The sequence below is a fragment of the Triticum aestivum genome, chromosome 2B (genome assembly GCF_018294505.1).
Source record: "Triticum aestivum cultivar Chinese Spring chromosome 2B, IWGSC CS RefSeq v2.1, whole genome shotgun sequence".
In the NCBI taxonomy this organism is placed as follows: Eukaryota; Viridiplantae; Streptophyta; class Magnoliopsida; order Poales; family Poaceae; genus Triticum; species Triticum aestivum.
The window spans coordinates 807,181,165-807,207,320 of record NC_057798.1 but is presented as its reverse complement, the minus strand read 5'-3'; the positions used below and the strand labels follow the sequence as shown (position 1 = coordinate 807,207,320).

Genomic DNA, 26,156 nt, shown 5'->3' with positions numbered 1-26,156 from the left:
GACACCGAGTACTTTCCGGCGACGACAATGACCGACGACGAACGACGATGATAGACGAAGCTCGCTGACGAACTCGACGAATTACTTTTACGCCGAGACACACCGCAGTATAAAGCTAGCCTTCAATCCTTGATGCGATGCTCCTCCAAAGCCAGCTCAATCTATCCTGATCGATTAGCAAACACACGTACACAGCAGCCGGAACTCAAACGTACGTATGCACAGAGATCGCTGATTGATGGCCAGAGGAACGTGTCGTTCCTCGTATATTTCTTTATTGCTTCTGATCGGTACAATTGTACAAGGGATATCACACGTATATTTATACTAGGCCGGAGCACCTAACCCAAACCGACTATAACATGCACACGTATACTACACGGACACGCATACATAAACGTGACGGACACGGGTTTATCTCCAACAAGGGGGTCAGGCCCCTGCTCGCCCCCCTTGTCTCCGCCAGTGATCCTTGCTACAACCGGTGATGGGAAGGCTGGGTGTAATTGACATCTTCACGATATTAATATATTTTCTTTATTGCCATAAGGCTGGGTGTAATTGACATACACTAATTAGTTTAATTACCTTTCAATATCTCCGCCACTGATCCTGGCCACAACCGGTCAACTAAGAAGCGTAAGCTAAGCTACTGAAATCGACAGTTAAATTGTTTTTGTAAATGACCTTGAAGCTGCCAAAATTGCAGTATAAGAGCTGATCTACCCCTTACATAATCCCATCTCAAGGCAATAATCTGGAGGGCACGCGAGGTCGCATCACAAGTAAATGGATGGAATGGTACTAGAGTACCGGTAGCTAACTTGTGAATACTTGTGCATTGCACTCTTTTCTCAATTTGTTTAGGACGTCGGCATGGTTGGTGGTGTACTAATCGCTCAAATTAGCTCCATGTGAGAAGGCATGCTTGCTTACAAAGATTCGTTGGTCCGTGGAAACCAGTGATGAATGTTAGATCAGCGTGGGAGGTTGGCCGGCGGCCGAGAAGATTAATCAGTTTCTTTGTGGAACGGCAGGAAGACTCGTCACCATCAGTTAACAATGTTCAAATTGGCTGTATTACAGCAGATCTAACGCTTTTATAATCCCATCTCCGGGCAAACAGCGAGTTGGCAAAAATCAAGGTCACGCTCGATCTGTCATATTTTAGGTCATTAAAACTGTCATCAGCGCAATTGGATGGTTAGCTAGCGTACGTAGCTAGCTAACCTGTGAAATGGCTTCTTTTCAATTTGTTGCGGACGTTGGGCAGGCTGTGATTTAATAATAATCGATCGAATGTCAGAAAGATTTGACATTCATCGATTCGAGGGATGCGCTTTTGTCCTCTTATGGCATCGGTGCAAGTTTATCCATCTTGTTGGAATCAATCCACGCGCGGTCGGTTTCTTAGGCTGCTTACAGAAAAAGGGTTTGCCCCCACTTTGTATTTCAAATCAACCAACACCGATACAAAGATTGCTGGGGCGAGCAACACATCAAGCTTAAAAGAAAAAGAAAAAAAAAATGCCAACAATGGCGGCTCGACAAAACGCGGATGACCCGCGATCGCTACACCCTTCAGAAACAAACCACCACAGCCCGAAGCTCCAAACCGCCGCGTACCAAGCAGCACCTCCAAGAAGGAATGCGACGCCGACGACGCTGCTACCCGGACATGTCCTAGGGTTTTTCCCGGCACGCGGAGGGAGGTGGGGGATGGATATCACTGACACCCTCCAGGAAGGAATGGTGGCACCAGCAGGTGTCATTGCATCGGAGCCGAAGAACCGGCAAGGATTTCCCGCACTCCAACCACACCGCCCAACCGGACCGGAGCCGACCAGCTAGACCGCCGCCCACCACCATGCGCCATCGCAGTTGCGCCACCACCCACGCCGCCTCACCGCGAACAGCAACACGAGGCCAAGAGGACCGGAGAGAAGCGCCCCGCGGAGGGAGAAGCAACACCATAGCCGAACGGGAGGGAACCACCTCCATCGCCCTCGTGCGGGCACCAGAGCCTCCAGCACCGTCATGGTAGACGCCCGAACGCGGCAGCAGGGCATTCCAGGCCACCCCTGGCCTGGCCAGGCCTGAAATGGGCCCGCTAAGCCCCGCCGGCCATGCTGCAGCAAGCCGGTGATGGCGCCGCCAGCACCCGGCCGCTCAACGCCTCTCCCCCGCCTCCCAGAAGCCACGAAGCAGACCCACCCCGCCGCCAGACCGGGCCGCCGCGTCGCCCCACCACCAATGGTGCCGCCGCCGCCCAGTAGCCCACCCTCGCTCGCGCCTGGAACCCCCGCCGCCGCGCAGGACCGCCGCCGCCCAGAGACACTGCCCGGAATCGCCCCATCCCGCGTCGGAGGACACCCGAGAGGGGAAAGACTAGGGGGCCGCCGCCACCAGCGTCGTCTGGGCCAGGCCCGTGGCGCGCGCCGGCGAAGGCGACAGGGAGGAAGGGGGAGGGGAGGCGCGCGGATGAGGAGGTTGGTCACAGCCGGCCGCCCACGGGGGCGACGCGGTCGCGATCGGGAGAGAGAGGGGGCTGCTAAGCTTGTTACCACGTTCCTTAGGCTACTTGTAATGGTAGTATCATAAGTTAGTATCATGCATATGAAACTAGTCTATTATACTAGCTCCTTAATGCATCGTATCATATACTAGTATCATGGATGATTATATTTATTTCCATGCATGACACATAGTAGCATAGCATTTATCGGCTTCGGTGGCCCTAGGTGAGGTAGTCCTGGATTAAGGGGTCCTCGGACGGCCGAACTATTAACATGGGCCGGACTGTTGGGCTATGAATATATAAGACAGAAGACTTCTTCCTGTGTCCGGATGGGACTCTCCTTTGCATGGATGGCAAGCTTAGCGTTCGGATATGTAGATTCCTTTCTCTGTAACCGACTTTGTACTACCCTAGTCCCCTCCGGTGTCTATATAAACCGGAGGGCTTAGTCCGTAGAGGCAATCATAATCATATAGGCTAGACTTCTAGGGTTTAGCCATTACGATCTCGTGGTAGATCAACTCTTGTAATACTCATATTCATCAAGATCAATCAAGCAGGAAGTAGGTTATTACCTCCATAGAGAGGGCTCGAACCTGGGTAAACATCGTGTCCCCCGCCTCCTGTTACCATCAACCTTAGACGCACAGTTCGGGACCCCCTATCCGAGATCCGCCGGTTTTGACACTGACATTGGTGCTTTCATTGAGAGTTCCGCTGCGTCGTCGCCAAAAATTTTGATGGCTCCCTCAATCATCTACAACAACACAGTCCAGGGTGAGGTTTTCCTCCCCGGACAGATCTTCATATTCGGCGGCTTCGCACTACGGGCCAACTCGCTTGGCCATCTAGAGCAGATCGACAGCTACGTCCCTGGCCATCAGGTCAGGTTTGGAAGCTTGAATTACATTGCCGATATCCGCGGAGACTTGATCTTCGACGGATTCGAGCCCTTGATAGCCGCTCTCTGCCACCACAATGAATAGGACAATAGTAGAAAAGGGGGCAATGACCTAGGCCGGGTCAGCCCATTAGTCCCGGTTCTGCCACGAACCGGGACCAATGGAGGTATTTGTCCCGGTTCGTGATCCCAGGGGGGCGGCCGGGGCCTCGTGGGCATTGGTCCCGGTTCGTCTGGCCCTTTTGGTCCCGGTTGGTGGGACGAACCGGGACCAATGGGCCTTGCTCCTGGCCCACCACCATTGGTCCCGGTTGGTGGCTTGAACCGGGACCAAAGGCTCCCCTTTAGTCCCGGTTCATGCCACCAACCGGGACCAATGAGGTGCCTATATATACCCCCTCGCGTAAGAGCAGAGCACACTGCTCTGTTTTTTCTGGCCGCCGAGGGGAAGAGGGCTTGGTGGTGCTCTAGCTCACCTCCTATGCACACAAGGTGTTCGATGGAATGCCCGAGCCACACTACTTAAGCTTTCTCCTCTCCAAGCTCGACCTCCAAGCTCCATTTTCCTTAATATTTGTCTAGGTTTAGCGGTCCGTCACGCCCCATCCCCGTCTTCACCGCCGTCGATCACCCGCGCCGATCTCATCGCCGGCACCACCGTGGTGAGCCTCTTGTTCTTATCTTCTTTCTGAAAGGAAAAATATTCTTACTTGTATGTTTAGATAGATACTTGTATTATTTTCTTACTTTTATTATTGCATCTTATATAGTGCGATGGTCCCCCGTCGACCCTCGTCCTGTCTATGATTCGGATGTGGTATATATTATCTTTTCATAACTATTGGTTCATTTATTATTTATGAAAATAATGTCGACCAACGTGACATAGATTTTATTTATCTAGGAGCTTGTTGAACCGGATATTCCAACCGACCCTATTTTCGAGAGGTTAAGTTTAGTTGAAGAAGAAAACAATTTCTTGAAGGAAAAATAAAAAAACTTGAGGAGGAGAAGATGATATTGGAGTTGCATGTTGCGGATGTCGTCGATGATCACAAGATCAAGATGGATGCAATGCGCTTGAAGATTAGAAAGATTAGAAAATATGCCATTCATACCGAGGCTTGGTATCATTATGCCGTTGGATCAGTTGTTACCTTGGTTGCGATTATGATCGCATTTGTTTTCGCATTGAAATGTTTTACATAGTTTCAATGTATGGTTTAATTAGTTTAGATGCTCTGCAGAGCTTTATGTTGTTAGATGAGAACTATGTATGTACTTTGGTTTTTATTTGATGATGAACTTCTATTAATTTGGTCACTTAATTATCTATTCATGATGTTCTGTAATGATTTTTGACACACTTAATTATATATAATGCACGTAGATGAACCGGCAATGGATGTACGGTGACAGACACACCTCCGAGTACATTAAGGGCGTGCATGATTTTCTCGAAGTGGCTGAGGCAAACAAGCAGAATGGTTTTATGTGTTGTCCATGCCCTATATGTGGGAATACGAAGTCTTACTCTGACCAGAAAATCCTTCACACCCACCTACTTTATAAGGGTTTCATGCCACACTATAATGTTTGGACGAGGCACGGAGAAATAGGGGTTATGATGGAAGACGGCGAAGAAGAAGAGTACGATGACAACTATGTGCCCCCTGAATACGGTGATGCTACTGAACATCAAGAGGAACCAGACGATGTGCACGATGATGCTGCAACGGGCGAAGCTGCTGAAGATCAAGAGGAACCAGACGATGTGCCCGATGATGATGATCTCCGCCGGGTCATTGTCGATGCAAGGATGCAATGCGAAAGTTAAAAGGAGAAGCTGAAGTTCGATCGCATGTTAGAGGATCACAAAAAAAGGTTGTACCCCAGTTGCGAAGATGGCAACACAAAGCTCGGTACCGTACTGAAATTGCTGCAGTGGAAGGCAGAGAATGCTGTGCCTGATAAAGGATTTGAGAAGCTACTGAAAATATTGAAGAAGAAGCTTCCAAAGGATAACGAATTGCCCGATAGTACATACGCAGCAAAGAAGGTCGTATGCCCTCTAGGATTGGAGGTGCAGAATATACATGCATGCCCTAATGACTGCATCCTCTACCGCGGTGCATACAAGGATCTGAACACATGCCCGGTATGCGGTGCATTGCGGTATAAGATCAGACGAGATGACCCTGGTGATGTTGACGGCGAGCCTCCCAGGAAGAGGGTTCCTGCGAAGGTGATGTAGTATGCTCCTATAATACCACGGTTGAAACGTCTGTTCAGAAACGGAGAGCATGCCAAGTTGATGCGATGGCACAATGAGGACCGTAAGAAAGACGGGAAGTTGAGAGCACCCGCTGACGGTTCGTAGTGGAGAAAAATCGAGAGAAAGTACTGGGATGAGTTTGCAAAGGACCCAAGGAACGTATGGTTTGCTTTAAGCGCGGATGGCATTAATCCTTTCGGGGAGCAGAGCAGCAATCACAGCATCTGGCCCGTGACTCTATGTATGTATAACCTTCCTCCTTGGATGTGCATGAAGCGGAAGTTCATTATGATGCCAGTTCTCATCCAAGGCCCCAAGCAACCCGGCAACGACATTGATGTGTACCTAAGGCCATTAGTTGAAGAACTTTTACAGTTGTGGAATGGAAACGGTGTACGTACGTGGGATGAGCACAAACAGGAGGAATTTGACCTAAAGGCGTTGCTATTCATGGCCATCAATGATTGGCCTGCTCTTAGTAACCTTTCAGGATAGACAAACAAGGGATACCATGCATGCACGCACTATTTACTTGACACCGATAGTATATACCTGGGAAGCTGCAGGAAGAATGTGTACCTGGGCCATCGTCAATTTCTTCCGACCAACCATCAATGTCGAAAGAAAGGCAAGCATTTCAAAGGTGAGGCAGATCACCGGAAGAAGCCCGCCATGCGTACTGGTGATCACGTACTTGCTATGGTCAATGATTTACACGTAATCTTTGGAAAGGGTCCCGACGGACTAGCTGTTCCGAATGATGCTGAGAAACACGCACCCATGTGGAAGAAGAAATCTAAATTTTGGGACCTACCCTACTGGAAAGACCTAGAGGTCCTCTCTTCGATCGATGTGATGCACGTGACGAAGAACCTTTGCGTGAACCTGCTAGGCTTCTTGGGCGTGTATGGGAAGACAAAAGATACACCTGAGGCACGGGAGGACCTCCAATGCTTGTACGAAAAAGAGGGCATGCCTCCGAAGTAGTATGAAGGTCTTGCTAGCTACGCTCTTACGAAAGAAGAGAAAGACATCTTCTTTGAATGCCTGCTCAGTATGAAGGTCCCAACTGGCTTCTTGTCGTATATAAAGGGAATAATAAATATGCCAGAGAAAAAGTTCCAGAACCTAAAGTCTCATGACTGCCACGTGATTATGACGCAACTGCTTCCGGTTGCATTGAGGGGGCTTCTACCGAAAAACGTTCGATTAGCCATTGTGAAGCTATGTGCATTCCTCAATGCAATATCTCAGAAGGTGATCGATCCGGAAATCGTACCAACGCTAAGGAGTGATGTGGCGCAATGTCTTGTCAGTTTCGAGCTGGTGTTCCCACCATCCTTCTTCAATATCATGACACACGTCTAGTTCATCTAGTCGACGAGATTGTCATTCTGGGGCCCGTATTTCTACACAATATTTTCCCCTTTGAGAGGTTCATGGGAGTCCTAAAGAAATATGTCCGTAACCGCGCTAGGCCAGAAGGAAGCATCTCCATGGGCCATCAAACAGAGGATGTCATCGGGTTTTGTGTTGACTTCATTCCTGGCCTTAAGAAGATAGGTCTCCCTAAATCGCGGTATGAGGGGAGATTGACTGGAAAAGGCACGCTTGGAAGGGACTCAATAATATGCAGGGACGGATATTCTTGGTCTCAAGCACACTACACAGTTCTACAGAACTCTACCTTGGTGACCCCGTATGTCGATGAACACAAGAACAGTCTGCGCTCCAAACACCCGGAGCAGTGCGACGACTGGATTACATGTGAATACATCAGGACTTTCAGCAGTTGGTTGGAAACACGTCTCAGAGGTGACAACACTGTTTGTGATGAGCTGTACTTGTTGTCCAGGGGACCATCTTCGACTGTAATGATTTGGAAAGGATACGAGATAAATGGGAATACATTTTACACGATTGACCAAGATCAAAAAAACACCAACCAAAACATCGGTGTCCGCTTTGATGCAGCAACCGAGAGGGGAAAGGACACATATTATGGTTACATAGTGGACATATGGGAACTTGACTACGGACATGATTTTAAGGTCCCTTTGTTTAAGTGCAAATGGGTCAATCTGTCAGGAGGCGGGGTACAGGTAGACCCACAGTACGGAATGACAACAGTGGATCTGAAAAATCTTGGGTACACTAACGAACCGTTCGTCCTAGCCAATGATGTGGCACAGGTTATCTATGTGAAGGACATGTCTACCAGACCGAGAAAAAGAAATGATAAGGAAGCGAATACATCATACGATGAGCCAAAGCGCCACATAGTTCTTTCAGGAAAAAGGGACATCCTGGGAGTGGAGGGCAAGACAGACATGTCTGAAGAGTATGAAAAGTTTCATGAAATTCCTCCCTTCAAAGTCAAGGCTGACCCAAGCATCCTGATAAATGATGAAGATTATCCATGGTTACGGCGCAATAAGCAAATGACACGAGCGACAAAAAAGTGAAGACTTTCTCCCGCAACTACTATGATGATACCATGCCAACTTTGTAACAGACGAGTATGATACCATTGTCCGTTTTATACATGCACATGTTATGCCAACTTTTTCAGAGTTCATTTTAAAACTATGAATTTAGGTCAAATTTTCTCTATAGGTGCATCTATGTTCATTTTTTTGAAAACTAATGGCAGTAACAGAAAGTTTATAATTTTGTTGTAAGTAGAAATAAAACAAAAGAATTAAAAACTGGAAAACAATTAAAAGTTTATAAATTTGACCTAAAAGCAAAAAAGAATTAAAAAATAAAGTAAAAAACAGAAGAAAATAAATAATACAAAAAAAATAAAAAAATGGGAAAAAATAAAATAGCAACAATAAGTATTTTGTTGTAAGTAGAAACAAAATAAAATAAATAAAGCAACAAAGAAAACAAAAAAACTAGAAAATATTTTCAAATTTGAAAACTAATGGCACTAACAAAAAGTTTATAATTTTTGAGACCTAAAAGAAAAAAGAAATCATTAAAAAACTATAAGTATTTAGTTCTAAGTAGAAATGAAAAAATAAATAGCAAAAAAGAAAAAAATGCCACCTACTGGGCCGTGGGCCTGAATACGACTAGAAACCCAACCATGGGCCAGGATTCAGGCCCGCAGCAGGCCCAGTAGGCCCACAGGCATTGCAGTGTCTGATTAGGCCCGTAAGCGAGCAGTTCAGAGGAGTTCGAATGGGAACACAGAGCAGGGCTTATAAACAGGTGCGGGAGCTCTTCAGCTAGCGAGGTGGGACTAAAAATCCCACCGCCGCGCCAGCGCAAGGCCTTTAGTCCCGGTTGGTGCCACCAACCGGGACCAAAGGCCGCCGCTTCCCGCCCTTTGGGCTGCTGAAAAGAGGCCTTTGGTCCCGGTTGGTGGCACCAACCGGGACTAAAGGGTGCATTGGTCCCGGTTTGTGCCACGAACCGAGACCAATGGCTTTTCTATATAAGCAAAGACTTAGCCTTTTTCGTTTCATCTCTGCAGTTGCCCGCGCCGACGACGCCGCCAGGCTGCCCGATTCACACCCCGCCGACGCCGTCGCCGCCCACGCCCCGCGCCGTCACCACCCCGCGCCGCCCCGACGCTGTCTCCGCGCGCCACCCCTCGCCGTCACGGTCACCTCCCCGCGCCGCCCCGACGCCGTCGCCGCCCCGCGTCGCGCCCCGACGCCATCGCCGCCCCGCCTCTGCCTCGCCGTCGCCTCTGCCTCGCCGCGCCCCAGCTGCCTCGCGCCGCCATTGCCTCTGCCTTGCTTTGGTCAGGGCCGGCACCGCCCCCCTCTTCCCCCTGTTTTTTTTTGCAAATATATAGTTGTTTTTTCCTGATTGTATGTATATGTATGTGTGTATATCTGTTTATATGTCTTTTTTTTAGATTTTTTGTTTTTTTTGCATTTTTATAAAAATGTATATATGTTCTCTGTGTATATATATGTTGATGTATACATGCAAAAGATAGATTTTTAGAAAAAATAGTATTTTTTTCTGTTCATAGATTTGTTTTGGTGATATTGATTATTGTAAATATGCAAATGTTTGTATATTCATATGAACAATGAATTAGGCAAAAACCTTTACTTTTTTTCTAAAATTTCTATTTGAACATTATTTTAAAAAACAAACAATACTACTTCATGTATTTTTAAGAAGGAAGAAGAAGAAAAAGAATGAGAGGAAAAAGGAAATAAGAAGAGGAAGAAGAGGAAACCAATACTACTTCATGCAAATGTTTGTTCATATATAATGTAGATGTCTATGTATGTATGGAATGATATCGATGGATGTATGTATATAGAACATTCGTACAAAATATGACGAATCCGATATGACCAATGTCCCCCTCCGGTTAACTCGGGAACACTAACTCTCTCGGAGAAAAAAATGTTATCGGGGAAAAAAATGTTATCGGGGTCGAGGGTCGTCGAACATGAGAGGAAGAAGAGGATAAAAAAAGAAGCTTTCTTCTCCTCTTTTTTTTCTTCTTCTTTCTCTTTTTTTTATCGGGAACGAGGGTCATCGAGGGTCGCCGAGCGGTAGAGGAAACCCTAATTAAATAGCAAGTATCATCGGTGTGAGATACATGTGGCCGTCGGTGTCGGACACTACATCCACGTCCCACAAGTGACGCGGGCGTCGATGCCCACGTCACTTGTGGGACATAGATTTAGTGTTCAACACCGACGCTGACGTCTCATTCTTTTTTTCTAAAATTTCTATTTGAACATTATTTAAAAAAACAAGCAATACTACTTCATGTATTTTTAAGAAGGAAAAAACAAGCATATTATTTTCCCATATACGTATGTCATCATTGTCGATATACCCCCTCCCGATAGCTTCAACACGTGGGGGGGGGGGGTCGATATTACCCCCTCCTTGAAGCGTTCTCGAGGCCACCCCTAACCCTTGAAGCATTGTCGAGGCCACCAAAAACCCTAGAGAAGCAGCATCGAGGCCACTAGTTAATATGATTCCTTATTGTGATTAGCTAGCTAGTTCTACGTTTGCCACTAATATATCCATATCTTTCATGTTTGAATAATAATTGCCATGTTGTAAATATTTGTAGAAACTATGGACACCCCCCGAGATGAAGCACAAGAAGTGTTGTTGAGGGACATAATCGCAGAAGGAAGTGATGCCGTCTGCTCGTTGATGTTTCTCAACGACACCGATGGTCTAGAAGGAGGGGTAGCCAATGAATATGCAAGCGACGGAACGAGGTGCGAGTTTGTGAGGAGCGGAGTCGGCAGTGCTAGGATAGCAAAGGCACCCGAAAATACGCAAGCCATCATAAGATGGGGGCATACCGAAGAGAAGATGATGAGGTGCACAGTTCCACCGTGGACGACAGGGGCGAAGGTTAAGGAGAAGTGAAGCAGTAGCGAGTGCGTCCAGCCAGGAACTAGGCGGCACATTAGCATGGAACACGAGCGTGTGAACGCAGTCGTTCAGAGTGCGAAGGACGCGTTCGGCTCGACCGTTCTGCTGTGAAGTATATGGGCATGTGAGACGAAAAACTGTGTCATGGTATGACAGGAAAGTGCGGAAAGCAATGTTGTCGAACTCTTTTCCATTATCAGTCTGAAGAGCAAGGTTGGGACGCCCAAACTGCGTGCTGACATAGGATTAAAAAGCCGTCAAAGTGAAGAGTGCATCCGACTCTCGTCGTAAAAGGAACGTCCACGCATAGTGAGAATAATCATCAAGAATAACCAGATAATGTAAGTAGCCTGAGTTACTAGGAACCGGAGAGGTCCACACATCGCTATGAATCAACTTAAAAGGAAAAGAAGCTATGGTGGTGGAGTTATTAAACGGGAGGAGAACATGTTTGCCGACACGACAGGCATGACAGGTGTGATCCTCTATCTTATTACAACTGAAACTGAAACTCCTAAGAATATGATGAAGTGTGACGGGGTTGGGATGACCCAAACGAGCATGCCAGAGATCGACGCCGACGGAGAAAGCAAACGGTGCGGTGGTGGAGGAGAACGAGAAAGCACCGGATAGAGCTCATCGAAGCTGTCACATCGGTGAAGTACCATCCTGGTTCGAGCTCCTTGACACAAAAACCAAGCTCGTCAAATTCAACAGTAACAGGATTTTCACGAGTTAAACAACGAACAGAAACAAGGTTCTTAATAAGATGAGGTGACACAAGTATGTTAGACAAAGTAATAGGCATGGAATTAGAAGGAAAAGAAGTGTGCCCGACATGTGTGATAGGGAGTGTGGAACCGTCGCCGACAATGATGCGGCAGTCGGTGGTGACAGGAGTAAAGGAGGCAAGATTATCAGGATGAGCAAACATGTGAGCCGTAGCCCCAGTGTCCATGTATCAATCACCGCCTCCAGTGTAGTTGTTCGGCGTAGGCGCGGTGTGCAGCGCGGCGAGGAGCGCTGGATCCTAAGGCGCCGGCGGCAGGGCCGGCGAGGGCGGCGGCAGGGCCGCAGGGAGACCGTAGGCGCTGCTCAGCTGCGGCGGTGGGTATCCTTCGTATGGCTGTGGAGCCGCGTAACACGCCTGTTGCGCCGGCGGGCGCAGCGGGGAAGGGTCGGTGCAGGAGCCCGTGGAACCGTCATGGTGTAGGCATGCACAACACCGGTCCACGAGTTGTAGTCGGAGGCCCAGGGAAGGGGCATCTGGAACTGTGCTGCTGCAGCAGCTGCTGCTGACGGGGGGGGGGGGGGCGATGCCCTGAGGCTGCTGCTGATGACCGCTGCGGCGTCCCCCATCGCGCCGGCCCTGCGACGCCGTTCGATGGGAGGGGCGGCGGCCCATAGGGCAGCGGGAGCAGCCCCGACTGCTGGGTGGCCAGGTACGACGGTGGCGCCGGGAACGGCGCTGCGTTGGGGGCGCGGCCGGGGCGACTGGAGGCACCGAGGAGCCGCCGCGGGTGGTGTCGGCGGCGAGGGTGGTGTGGATGGCCCGCGCCTTCACCTGCTCCATCCGCCGCTCCTCCAAGCAGAGGTAAGCAACGAACTTGGCGAAGGACGGGTTGGGGATGAGGCTGAGGTTCGCCGCGATTTTGTCGAAGTCCTCGTTGAGCCCAGCGGTGAGCATGCTGAGGAGGAGGTCATCATCAATCTTCGCGCCAATATCGTGAAGGTCGTCAGCAAGAGTCTTCAGGCGGCGACAATAGTCATCGACGGAGGTGTTGTCCTGGTGACACCGAAAGAACTCTTGTTGCAAAAAAATGCGACGCTGGAGCTGGTTGTCGGTGAAGAGCACATTCAGCTTGGTCCACATGCACAGGCATCGTCACCGTCCTGCACGACCGTCTGAAAGATGTCCGGCGAGATGGTGAGGAAGAACCAGCGGATGATCGTGGTGTCCATGGTGGACCAGTCATGGAACTCGGGGACGATGCAGGAGTCGACGGTGCCGTCCACGTGGTCGATGAGATGATACTCCCGGAACACGAGGGAAAAATATGTCTTCCACTTGTATTAGGAGGAGTCCGCCTGCGAGAGATGAACCGGCACCCGCTCGAAGATGTTGAGGTTGCGGATGTCATTCACGTCGGGAGGGTTGGCGACGGCAAACGGGTTGGAGTTGGTGGATGCGGAGGAAGTGACAGACGACATGACGAAGCGGCGTCGGGCGAGGCTAGCGGGCGAGGCAGCAGCGGGCGAGCGAAGCAATCGATGCGGCTGGCTAGCAAGGCGATGCGGTGGACTAGTGGGCGAGGCGAGTGCGAAGGGATCGGGCGGGGCTGGCGCGAGCGGCTGGCTAGCGGGTGAGCGGGCTGGCGGCGCGTGCGGCGATGCGAGCTGGCTGGAGGTGCGCGCGCGCAGGAAGGGATGCGAGCTGGCTGGAGGTGCGCGCGCGCAGGGAAGGGTGCAAGCTGGCTGGAGGTGCGCGCGCGCAGGGAAGGGTGCAAGCTGGCTGGAGTAGCACAGCGGGCGATCAGGGCTGGCGGCGGCAGGAGGTGCGTGCGCGCAGGGAGGGCCGACGGCAGCCGGCGCGGGAGGCGCGCACGGGCGGCGGCGGCAGCGGCGCGTGAGGAGGCGCGGTGGAGCCGACGGCAACGGAAGGCTAGGGTTTAGAACCTACAAACTGATATCATGTATGATTGCACGACATATTGCTCTTCGTGCATAGGCGCGTATATATGATGTATAAAGATGAACCACGGACCTTAACTATAGAAAAACTAAAAAACAAGCCCAATAGCAACATGCACATAACACATATACTCAACGCCCCACAGCAATCATCCAAAAGAGACCACTCGAGGTGAAACCGATCGATCGGTTATCAAAATCAGCAGTTTCGGATCGACACGTATGACTGGATCACAGTGACAGCACGACGAAATATCTTAGCTCTATCCGAGGCAAGGGAGCAACGAGGCGCCGCTGTGATTTGTGGGAGGGAGACGTGTGGAGTAGAATAATGAAGCAGCATAAGGCTAAGCGGTCGCCGGCCCACACACACATGCGCCCACATGCCGGCTGCCTCTCCGTGCGCGCGTACGCGTTGACAGGCTGCCAGCCAGCCAGCCCGCCGAGAGAAGAGGAAAAAATCGTCCGGGAGCAGAGGAGAGAGGCAGAGAGATGTCCATGGCGGACGCCGAGGCCCCCTTCCTGCTGCCCGCCGACGACGACGAGGCGGCGCCTCTCGCCGGCGTCTCCGACTTCCGCGGCCGCCCGGTGCTCCGCGCCGGGTCCGGCGGGTGGCGCTCCGCCCTCTTCGTCTGCGGTTCGTATTCTCTCTCTCTCTCTCTCGCACGCTCTGTTCCCCAGGTTGATGATCTCCTCTCCGTTCCATCCAGTTTTCTGCTCGATTCAACCAGAAACCTGACATCGTCACAGATCATCTTCGCTGTTGCAGATAAGAAAATAGAAGATAAGAGAGATGGATTGTCAGGGTTCAGCCATGAATAGTACCACTCAACGCAGGAAAGAATTCAGAAACCACGCAAAGAACCTGCACCTAGTTGGACCTCCACATCTACGGAGGATTAGGAAACCACGCGAAGGAGAACCAATGTATAGTGTCAGTTGGCATAGCCACATTATCAGTCATGAATATGCATGATTGTCTGCTTCAAAGTGAGCGGAGCAGTTTCTAGCACACGAGGCGCCGACCATTATTGCCCGCATGATGCACCTCCGCTGATCCCGCATTATTGCCCGCATTATCCCCCGTGCACGTCGCCTCGGCTTGATCCCCACGGGCGACCCGTATCCGGTGATTCTGCGCGACCCCATCCTACACTCAGGTGCGTCGGCGGGACCCGAAAACCGCACCTCCGCTCGATCCCATCGAGCCCGCGACCATATCGACTGGACCCGGATCCCGCGCCTCCATTCAATCTCAGCGCGAGCCTCGCCTTGGCTCAATCTCGCCTCGCATCGGGGCTGGATTGGCACAGACCGGCCGCTCCTATGTGCGTGTCGCTGGATCCCCAACTTTTTTCCGAGCGCAACACCCTTGTTCGATAGATAAATGGGCTGGCGGCCAGCAAACCGGCCCAGTTTACCACAGCGCTTCATTTCAGCCTCTGGAGCAGCAGCCCATAGGACAGATGGGCCAGTAATAGAAAGATGCGGAACTGATGGTTGTAGACACCAGATCGGACGGCCAAAAACATCCAGATCATCAAAACGAACGGCCAGAAACCGCAAATCGCTGTGAGGGCTCGCTTTAGCTGCGGTTATACTGTCCTTAATTGTGTTATTACTACTCATTAGTGAATACTTTTAGCAGTAGCCTGATTTCCACCAAACTAAATATAGGTGTATGCTCAAGTTTGTTGGCCACAGGCCTGCGTCGGACGTCGCTCCGGACGAGTACTTTCCGCCGTGCACGTACTTACGCAGCAACCAAGTAGGCACTCAGGCAGATGGATCGAATCTATGGAAGCTAGCTAGACGTGCTTGATCGATTGATCACGCCGGGAACTCACGCACACACACGAAACAATACGAAGCGCTGGTGGATAGCAATAGGTGCGTGTCGCACCTAATACTTTATTTCTTTGATCTGTTTTGGGTTGGTTTTATAGGGGAGCTAGTACAGATATACTATATAGTAGTACCTAAACTATCTAGTACAAGCCGACTCGGCCAGGGCTACTAGTCCGGACCAGACTCTCATGCCTAATCGTGATTAGTTCCAACAAAGTTCACATTCCTGGTCGAATTTTGAAAAATAAGATGTTACGTGTGTAAAAGTTCGAAGAGAGATGATTCTCAAAAAAAAAAGTTCAAAGAGAGATTATTTTCCTGCTCACGGGGAACAATAATGAGTTGTTAGTTTTTTGAATTCGAATGAGGTATTCCACGTCATTTTTTCGTTTGCTTTCATTTGATTCACATTCCTAGTCGAATTTTGAACACAAAATGTGTGTAAACAGTTTGAAGAAAGGTATTTTCTTTCTCACTGGGAACAATAGTGATTATGCTGTAGGTATTCCACATCATTTTTTAGTTGGATATAGGTGTTCCTCATCATTTTTTAGTATGATTTCATTGTTGCTAATTAATATTACTACTATATTTATTTGTACTGTATGATGTGCTACCCTGCTAAGGTCTTCTCTTCCATGCATGGTGTGATGATGTATGGCTTTTGCTTTCGATTCTTGAGATAGCTTTCCTCATGGTTCTGTGATCTTTGTGCTATTCTTTAATTTCTTGAGGCTGCTTTTATTGTTAGATTAACGTGAGAAATGAACCAGCACGAGTGGTTCTGATGAACTCCCTGATATTGGTTTGTAGGGAATGATGGTGGATGTCAGTTCCTATTGATTAATTGGGCTAGCTTTGTGAGGACAACAATGGAGTGCTGCAAGCAGATGTCTACCAATATATACAAGTCACAACAGATGGAGATGAATTGTTAGCTGGACGCATCTTCGCTTCTTGTGCCACCTGATTCCATCTACCCTTGGTGAACATTCAATTCATTATCTCACCTTGTTTTTGATGTGCTATTATAATAAGGGTTGGTGCTGGGCAGGAGTTTGCAGTGTGATAGATGGTTGCTTGCCCCTTCCTCCCAGCTTCTCCAGCCTCCGAATTATCTTGTTCATTTATCTTGGTGTGCTTACTCTGTATTGAACTGAACATTCCTTGTTTCAAGATTTAACTTGTTGAAAACACAATTTATTCGAGATGCATTGTAATTTTCTCAGTTCTACTGTAACTTTGTGATGAAATGTTGTTTCACTCATTTCGTTGGAGGTTGTAGCACCTGTCCTGCATCACAAGGGCATCATCGCACTAGGTGTCAGGATAACTTAGCTGAGTTACTTGATGTAATTTTGGCTGCGCTATATGCTGCGAGAAACACCAGGTAGGTACATATGTAAATTTCCGATCACTCTTGGTAATGTTTTAAAAAGGGGGCTGAAGGGGGAAGGATCCCTCACTTAACTGTCCGTTGTTATGTGGAAGTGGGAGTGTGGGACCTCTCCGCGAAATAACTGCGGAGAGCACCCCCAGCAGAGTCGCGGTACCTGACGATTCGAACATCAGTGGGCGGGTTGACGCAAGCAGCTGCTTCACTACCGCCGATCCACTCAGTGCCTATGGACCTACATACATGCACTATTTGTAAGCATTACACTACGGCCCCATATACCTACTCGATGCACTATTTGTAAGCATTACACTCAGTGTCATTTACTTCCTGTGTAAAGAAAGTATAAGACGTTTTAGTCACTGAAGATGAAGGACGAAGGAACAAGAACGTTCTTCTCTTCACATCTTCTTTTTTTTCAGAAAGTACGTAAGTACTTAAACTATTGACCGATCTCTGGTAGACCAGAAAAAATCGTCAGGGCTATTTCTTGCCTACTCAGGGAGCTACAGTAGCCTCGCCTCTGACGCAGAGCTGGTTCCTTTTGAGGAGGCGAACTTGTTAAAATGGTTTTCAGCAAGGTTCTACTGACCGGTTTGGGCCGATTTGCGATTTGCAAACCTTCCGACAATTTCTTTTCTGTTTTTTGTGTTTTCCTTTATCAGTTTTTCAGGGTTTCTTCTATGTTTCATATTCTTTTTTATTTTAGTTTTTTACTACTCACTATCTGTAGTTTTATGTTTGGTTTTCAACTGTTTTTTTGGGGTTTCAGTTGTCTGTGTTTCTATATAGGTTTATTTTGTGTGTTATTTTTTCTCTAAATGTTTTGACACATGTCTATTTTTCTATACACATCGCAAATTTTATATACCCTTTCTCAAATTTTCGTATGTATCAGGAAACTTTTGTATACATGTTATCATTTTCTAAAATAAATTTTTGATGTATACTTTTTTCCTTATTTATATACATCGCACATTCTACATTATTTATATACATCAGCAACATTATTTAAATATAATTTTAAAATTTTCAAACACGTGATTATCTTCATTTCAAATATATGTTTTTGAAAATAAAATAAAATATGTGTTAAACATTTTTTGTCAAAAACACTTTGATCTTTTTATTTAATGATATGAAACATTATTTTCAACTACATGAACAATTGTTTTACCTTGTATAAACATTTTTAAATGTCACAAACACATTTGTTAAAGGTTATGAAGCATTGTTTTTTGAATTACAGCAACTTTTGTTCATGTTGTATAACCATTTTTTAAAATTTTACGTACATTTTATTGAAATCGGGAACAGTTTGAAATGCCATGAATATTTTTTAAATGTTATCAACAATTTGTAAGAGTTGCTCGAATGTTATTATTCTCACAATACTAATAATTTTATGTTCACAGAATGGGTGTTTTTTATTTCAGTATCATTTTTTCCACTTAAAAATGTATGTAAAATTAATAAAAATAATATTTATGTGCTTTTGAGACACAAAGATCGCACAATGGCTAAGTCAATTTAAGGGGGCGCCTCAAGTGAGCGAACACTTCTAAATATTGTTTGTGCTTAAATGAATATCCTTGAATTAATTTTTATGCTTCCAAATATTTGTGTAATTTCAACAATTGTTCTCTAATTTATAGAAATGTTTGTGTATTCCAACAGGTTCTCATTAAATTAAAAATCTTGAGTTTTAAAACGTGTACTAATTCTGAAAATTATGTCGAACCAACACAACCTAGAATAGGATCAAACCAAAAACACAATAGCATTGAACTAAAAGAAATGAAACAAAAGGGGGAATACAAATGAACAGAACAAAGGAAATCGATGGAACTGATCAATACATCGGACAGGACCATGGAGTGACGCCTTGTGCCTCGGCATCTTGATGTGATATGTCTCAAATAGGGATTACTCCGCAGGACCTCCTATACGGCGGCGCCTTCTGCGCCGGAACCAACTAGCGCTCATGAACGCCAGAGCGGGCCACGGCCCAGAAATGAGCTTCGCTCCCACCTCTCGATCGCTCCACCTGCATGCCCACTTCTTTTGCTCGCTCGGCCGCGGGCAACTTTGTTTTTTGGTTTTTTTCTGTTGGCCTGGTAGAAAAAACCGGCGATTTTTAATACTTGCGAAAAAATGTGAAATCAAAAAATAAAATTTGTAAAGAAAAAAGTTCATCCATTTCGACAAAAAACCTACCATCGATTTTGAAGAAAAGATCATCAATTTTAAGAATAAAATCAAAAACTGATAAAAGATCATCAATTTTGAAAAAACAAATATCATTTGAAAAAAATCAAATTCGAAAAAAAGTTCACAAAAATGAAAAAAAATTCATCAACTTAGAAAAATAGTTCAAATATTTAAAAATTTGTTCATCCATTCTGAAATGGTAAAAAATAGTCAAAAAGTTCATTGATTTTGAAAAACAGCTCAACGATTGAAGAAGTTCACGAATTTAAGAAAAGGAAAAAAGAAACAGAAAAATGAAAATAAAAGAGAAAAGAAAAGGGAAAATAAAACGGAAAGAAAGAACAAAAGGATGAAAACTGAGTTGATAATCACAAGAAGTATGGTGTCTCTGGTGGTTATACTTGGCCATTCCTCGGGCCAGGCAGTAACATAAGCATGGCTAAAGTGGTCGCCGTCCCACTCACACATGTGTGCCCACATGGCGCCGGCTGCTCCTGCATGCGCGCATTGACAAACAGCCGGCCGAGAGCATTGACGTCTATGTATGCGGAGCATATGAACTTTGAATTTATTTTTCGCAGAAAACACATTTGGAAATGAAAGGCTCCTTCCAAAATCAAAGTTTTATGTGGTTTTTGCAAAGGGAGGTAGTAGTTCTTACAAAAGAAAACCTTGCTAAGCGTAATTGACATGTAACAGAAAATAGTGGTTTTGTGATCACGAGGAGACAATACATTATTTGTTTTTGTCATATCCATTTACTGCCTTGATTTGGCACGCCACTAATTTTGTATACAACCATCACAGCCAATAAGTATTCCAAATTTGTTTGGAAACTAGTTGGGTGGTATTATCATAAGTTGAAGGGCCAAATCCATGTGGAAGTTTGTGTCATCCTCTCGGCAATATGTAATTGTCAAAATGATTGCATTTTTACTAGATCATCTATTGTCCTAATTTCTTGCGGGTTATCCATGGAGCTACTGCATGAATGTGTATGTGGTTATCACTACAACATGTAGATATGCGGGCCATTATCGAAATGATAAAAGTAAGGTTTGTTCAATCAGTTTGGTTGACAAGCCAAGATTATGTGGATTACCTATGTAATCTTGGGTTTGATGGACTATGGTCCTGTTATCTTCTTTTTGTCAATTTTGTGTGATACTCGGTGACTGAAACATGTGCCACGCTTAATAAAATCATTGTGTGCATCTTATGATGTATAGGCCGGGTACTTCAAAAGAAAAAAGACTCAATTGACGAGGCCCCCACAGGAACCATCCAAAAGAGACTACTCGAGACGAAGCCGATCGACCGTTCGGTTATCAAAATCGGCAGTTTCGGATCCACACGTCTGACTGGATCACCAAGAAATATCTCACTCTATTCGAAGCAGGGAGGCAACTAGTGACTGTGGGAAAGAGACGTGTGGAGGAGAACGGAGCGAGGCAGCAACAAAAGGCTAAAGCGGTCGCCGGCCCACACACATGCGCCCATATGCCGGCTGTCTCTCCGTGCGCGCGTTGACAGCCTGCCAGCCAGCGAGCCGAGAGAGGAAAAAAAATCATCCGAGAGCAGAGGAGAGGGGCAGAGAGATGTCGGCCATGGCGGACGCGGAGGCTCCCTTCCTGCTGCACGCTGAAGACGACGAGGCGGCGCCGCTCGCCGGCGTCTCCGACTTCCGCGGCCGCCCCGTGCGCCGCGCCGGGTCCGGCGGCTGGCGCTCCGCCCTCTTCGTCTGCGGTACGTACTCTCGGTCGTACCTACGCGCGCAAGCTCTCTTCCCCTGCTTGCTCGTCCGTCAAGTAACAGTCTTCTTAATCGATCCGGCATGGGATTGATTGCAGTGGTGGAGATCGCGGGCAGCTTCGCCTACTTCGGCGTGTCGGCCAACCTGATCACGTACCTGACGGGGCCGCTGGGCCACTCCAACGCCGCCGCGGCAGCCGCCGTGAACGCCTGGTCGGGGACGGCCTGCCTCATGCCGCTGCTGGGCGCCTTCGTCGCCGACTCGTGGCTCGGCCGCTACCGTTCAATCATCGTCGCCTGCACCCTCTACGTCCTGGTACGCTAAAAGTCCTCCTTTTGCTTCCCGTTCAATTTTCCTCCTTTTGCTTCCCGTTCAATTTTTACCCTCTCTGTTCCGTTCGCTGCACCATCACCAATCACCATCATGGTAGATGCTATCACACATGAAACACGCGGTTGTAAAATAAGATGAGATCTAGTCGTCGTCGTCGCCGTGGTAATGCTAGCCTCGAATTGAAGATGTGCTCGAGTCGTGTGGGATCAACCAACCGAGTACTGAGTCCACCTCAAAGAATCGTCGGTGATGTTGACTTTGGACAATGCAGTACTGGAGCTGATTTTTAATTTTGAAAATCTCCACAACTATTTATATTTGACACAGTAGTGACTTTTCTAGCACATGTTTTTTTTAGGAAAAAGGCGCATGCCCGGCCTTAAACTGAGACCCTTACCGATCCAACAGGCCCGCCAAACGACCAGGTCCAAAGTACAGAAAAACATAGCAAAAAGGTATAAGAAAACGGCTGAAACACGCCCGGGGCGGATACATAGCGGCGCAACGCTAGCAAAGGCGAGTAAAACATCGTGTGCTCTCGAGGTAGCTGAGGGCGACATGCATAGTTATGTCGGCGGTGTCCCTATGTCGATCGTCGTAGCTTAGTGCACCTTGCCCGCACCCTTATGACGAGCTCCTCCACGAGCCCTTTGTCCCGTTGCTTTGCCAGAAGCTTCTATAGCTGCAAGAAAGACACCATTTTATATAGCATATCAGCTGGATGCCTGATAAATACTCCTTCTATCAATGCTTTGTTTCAGGTAGTCCAAAGAGACCACGCAAGGGCCCCAAACCCAAGCCATGTAATCCTCTTCTCCCTCTCATAAGTGGATGCTGCCGGCCAGTAAAATTCTGAGAACCCACTTGGGTTCCACGCAGAACCAGTTGCCGATCATACGTCACTCCACATAAATCGAGCCATAATGCACCGAAAAAGAATATGATCCCGGTCTTCACTCTCCCCACACCAAACACATTTGCCATCGCCCGGGCCATGCCATTTTTGCACCTGGTCCCCACTTGTGATTCTATTGCGGGCGACTTGCCATAAGAAGATCTTGATTTTGGACGGCAGTCGTGCTCCCCACAGCCCAGACAAGTCGCATGGAGTCGAGGACTTGAAAATCTCCTTATACAAGGATCATGTGGAGAATTGGCCGGACGGGTCTAATCGCCAAACGACCTCATCCTTCTCAGGACTAAGGTTGTACCCTCTCAATTTAGTGTGCAAATCTTCCCACTCGGTGTTTTCTGCATCCCCTAAGGGTCGCCGGAATCGTGGTGTCCATCGCCCCTGTCACCAGCAATCGACCACTTTGGCATTCTGGTTCTCGGCGATCGCAAAAATTGCCGGGAAGCCGTCCCGGAGTCTCCCATCCTCACACCACATCACCAACCAAAAGCACATGGCCTCACCATTATGCACAATAAACCTTGTCCCTAGCCGGAGAAGAGGCTGTACTTTCTTGACGTCCCTCGCAAATTGCGACAATTTAGTGTTCCTTCTTAATTCCACCCCTCCGTCATTCAAATACTTTTGTTTGAAAATATCTAACCATAAGCCACCCTGGCCGGTTAGAATTTTTCATGTCCACTTAGTCATGAGACACCAGTTCATTACTTTGGTATTGATCACCCCAAGCCCACCTCTCACCTTGGGTTCACAAATATTCTCCCAACTAACCCTGTGGTACCTCTGCTTCCCGTTTTCTTTCGCCCAGAAAAACCGAGATCGCACTTTATTTAATTTCGCATGAATTACGTCTTGAAGGAGATAAAAACCCATAACAAACATTGGGATGTTCGTTAGGCAATCGTTTATAAGGACCAGACGCCCACCAGATGCTAAAAACTTTCCTTGCCAAGGCTCCACTCTCGCCGGTGTTTTGTCTACTACGGGTTGTAGTTCCCCCATAGTTAAGGCTCTCGCGGACCAGCACATGTTTGATACTTGATTTCTTCTGGTTCTCTGTATATATATGTATAATATATATTGTGTAGAAATTACACCCTTTGAACTTTGTACTAAGTCAGAGATAATTATTTTGAGACAGAGAAAGTACTTGTCAAAGTTGTATTTGAACACCGTGCTGGTATCCATCGCCATAAACATTTCTGAGAGCAACTGGTGTAATTGGTACTGGAGTATATTTTTTTGAAGAAAAAAAAAGGTTGTTGTCTTAACCCCGAGTCATTTGGTCAACAAAATGCACAAGTTACCAGGGTCAACTTGTCTACTTGGCGGAAGAATAGTTTCGTTTGATGTAATATCTCTTTCGCTTGTGGGTTATCTCTTATTTCCAATTTGACAATTTCACATTCCACTTTTGCCCTCTTCCCCGTCTCTCAAAAAAAAAACAATTTAGTTTAATTATGGATTCATTGTGTTCGTCGCTTGAAGTCGTGTCTTAGCTAAGATTATCATTTTCCTTGCAGCTCATAGTTATTTTGACTACGACTTTGCAAATGTTATCATTATTTTAGCATATCGACTCCTAGGGTGCTGGAAATGGGTTGTATATTAGTGCTACGAGGTGAAAGGTGAGTTTTTCGCCATTCCTGAAAGCCTCACATCTACTTAAACGGTCCACTAATACGAAACTCCAAAATCAAATTTTTTTACTTCCCTGAAACAGGGTCAAGTTTCAGAGACAACTCAATTGCTCGTAATTTGAGTAAATTGCAACATAGAGTTAAATTACTTCATGTTAAACCTGACATTAGTTTTTCTTTTCACCATGTTGCACGAGATCATAATTTTATATCTGAATTCTTGATGTGAATTGAGTTAAATTAGTCTAGGATTTTCGTTTAGTTTGTCCCTCAACATTAAGAAGTTCAAAATATGGTTTTAAAAATATTGGGCAAGAAAATTAAAAACTTCCTATAGTTTCGCTTTGTCCTTTACATTGAACAATAAACGTTAAGTAGACACTAACCAAGTTTCAAAATATGTGTGTATGCGTGCAGGGATATGGCATGATGACTCTAGTCACCACGCTCCAGACGCAGCGGTCATCGCCGGCCGGCGACACTCATTCCTCTTCCGGCCCTTCGTCGATGCAGGTGGCCCTCTTCTACGCCTCGCTCTACCTCATTCCTCTCGCACAGGGATCCGACAAGCCATGCGGCCTAGCCTTCGCCGCTGACCAGTTCGATGCCGACCACCCCAAAGAGCGTGCGTCCCGCAGCTCCCTGTTCAACTGGTGGTACTTCTCGATGGCCATCGGCATCTCTGTCGCCGTCGCTGTCGTCAGCTACATCCAGGAGAACGTCGGCTGGGGGATCGGCTTCGGCATGCTATGTGCCATCATGTTATGCGCCTTCGCTGTCTTCCTCTCCGGCACACCCACCTACCGCCTCTATGCACCCACCCCGGGCGCCGAGAGCCCCTTCGCCCGCCTCGGTCGCAGCCTCGTGGCGCTCATGAAGAGCTCGAGCTTATTTCGTACAAAAGGATGCCAAGACGAAGAAGTCGCGGCCAAGTCAGAGGAGGCGCGCGGCGTGCTGCGACTGCTACCTATCTGGGCGGCGTGCCTGGCATACGGTGTGGCATACGCGCAGATCATGACGCTCTTCAACAAGCAGGGCCGCACCCTAGACCGGCGCGTCTTCGGCGGCCTGGAGCTACCCCCGGCGGCGCTTCAGACGCTAGGGCCAGCAAGCATCCTGTTGTTCGTCCCCATCTACGACCGCCTGCTGGTGCCGGCACTGGGGCGCGCGACGGGCAAGCCGTCGGGGCTGACTCTTCTGCAGCGCGTGGGCGTGGGCATGGTGGTGTCGATGGGCGCGGTGATCGTGGCAGCACTGGTGGAGGGCCGGCGGCTGGAGACGGCGCGTGAGCACGGGCTGGTGGACGACGCCGGCGCGACGGTGCCGATGAGCTGGGCGTGGCTGGTGCCGCAGTACGCGATGATGGGCGTGGCGGACGTGCTGACGGTGGTGGGCCTGCAAGAGTTCTTCTACGACCAGATGCCCCGCGAGCTGCGCAGCCTCGGCCTGGCGCTCTACTTCAGCGTCATGGGCATCGGCGGGTTCATCAGCAGTGCCCTCATCTCCTTCATCGACCGTGTCACCAGGAGCGGCGGCGGGGACGGCTGGTTTGCTGACAACCTGAACCGCGCCCACCTCGACTACTTTTACTGGTTGCTCGCAGCGCTCTCGGCAGCTGAGCTCGTGCTCTTCGTGTGGCTCGCCAGCTCCTACACCTACAACAACAACAACCACAAGAGGCTTCAGAAATGAGTGATCACCGTCACGGGACAATTCCCGGTTGTGTAAAAAAAATGGTCCACATTGTTCAATAGTAGGTAGGAAACAAGAAATCTGCTAGTATTAAGCGGATGGCATTTGTAATTGCAAATGTTAAAGTGAAGGGCGAGCCCATTGGAAATCTGAGTGTTCAGTTCAATGCATCTCATCTGATCTGAGGTGTTGCAACTTGCAATCGTAGACAGGTGCTGTGACGGTACTACAATTCTTTATTATCAAGGGCTCCTCTGAATTGGTGTGTTCTGTAGTGATACGACAAATCAATCCTGCGTTCTTTATCGAGATTGCTCAACTTGGTAAAATAATGTTTGTTTTCGCGGGTTTGGTAAAACAATGTTGTCACAACTCCTGTGGTGTCCAACGACCTCATGATTGAGTATACTGCACTCTGTTTGTGTTCTGTTTCAACGAAGTAGTTCAACAGGGACATCCCAAGGCAAGCAAATCAAGATTACTGTTTTCCTCTGAAACAAAGGGAAAATAAGACCAGCTATTACGACAATGCATGTAACATAGGGGCCATTGTTCTGACTCTGCTTCTATATTGCTAATATTCCCTCCTTTTATTTTTACTCC

The 26,156-nt window shown here is 47.7% G+C and overlaps 1 protein-coding gene and 1 long non-coding RNA gene across 2 annotated transcripts; both read left to right on the top strand.

The window, feature by feature from the left end:
• The first annotated feature begins 14,099 nt into the window (after nucleotides 1–14,099).
• LOC123047584 (uncharacterized) lies at nucleotides 14,100–16,878 on the top strand. Its single transcript, XR_006423029.1, has 2 exons — nucleotides 14,100–14,404; nucleotides 16,429–16,878. It is a non-coding gene; the product is annotated as an uncharacterized lncRNA (long non-coding RNA).
• Nucleotides 16,879–20,699: 3,821 nt separating this feature from the next.
• Nucleotides 20,700–25,748, top strand: LOC123047583 (protein NRT1/ PTR FAMILY 5.10). Its single transcript, XM_044471172.1, has 3 exons — nucleotides 20,700–20,968; nucleotides 21,073–21,290; nucleotides 24,279–25,748. Exons 1-3 carry the CDS (start codon nucleotides 20,713–20,715, stop codon nucleotides 25,551–25,553), a joined length of 1,749 nt encoding a protein of 582 aa, XP_044327107.1. The 5' UTR covers nucleotides 20,700–20,712; the 3' UTR covers nucleotides 25,554–25,748.
• The last annotated feature ends 408 nt before the right edge of the window (nucleotides 25,749–26,156 follow it).

Excerpts from the sequence above, each read along its gene's own strand:
- LOC123047583 (XM_044471172.1), top strand. The coding sequence starts at position 20,713 with ATGCGCCCATATGCCGGCTGTCTCTCCGTGCGCGCGTTGACAGCCTGC. Across the intron at positions 20,969-21,072 it reads CTCCGCCCTCTTCGTCTGCG|TGGTGGAGATCGCGGGCAGC; the intron begins GTACGTACTCTC and ends GATTGATTGCAG. Across the intron at positions 21,291-24,278 it reads CCTGCACCCTCTACGTCCTG|GGATATGGCATGATGACTCT; the intron begins GTACGCTAAAAG and ends GTATGCGTGCAG.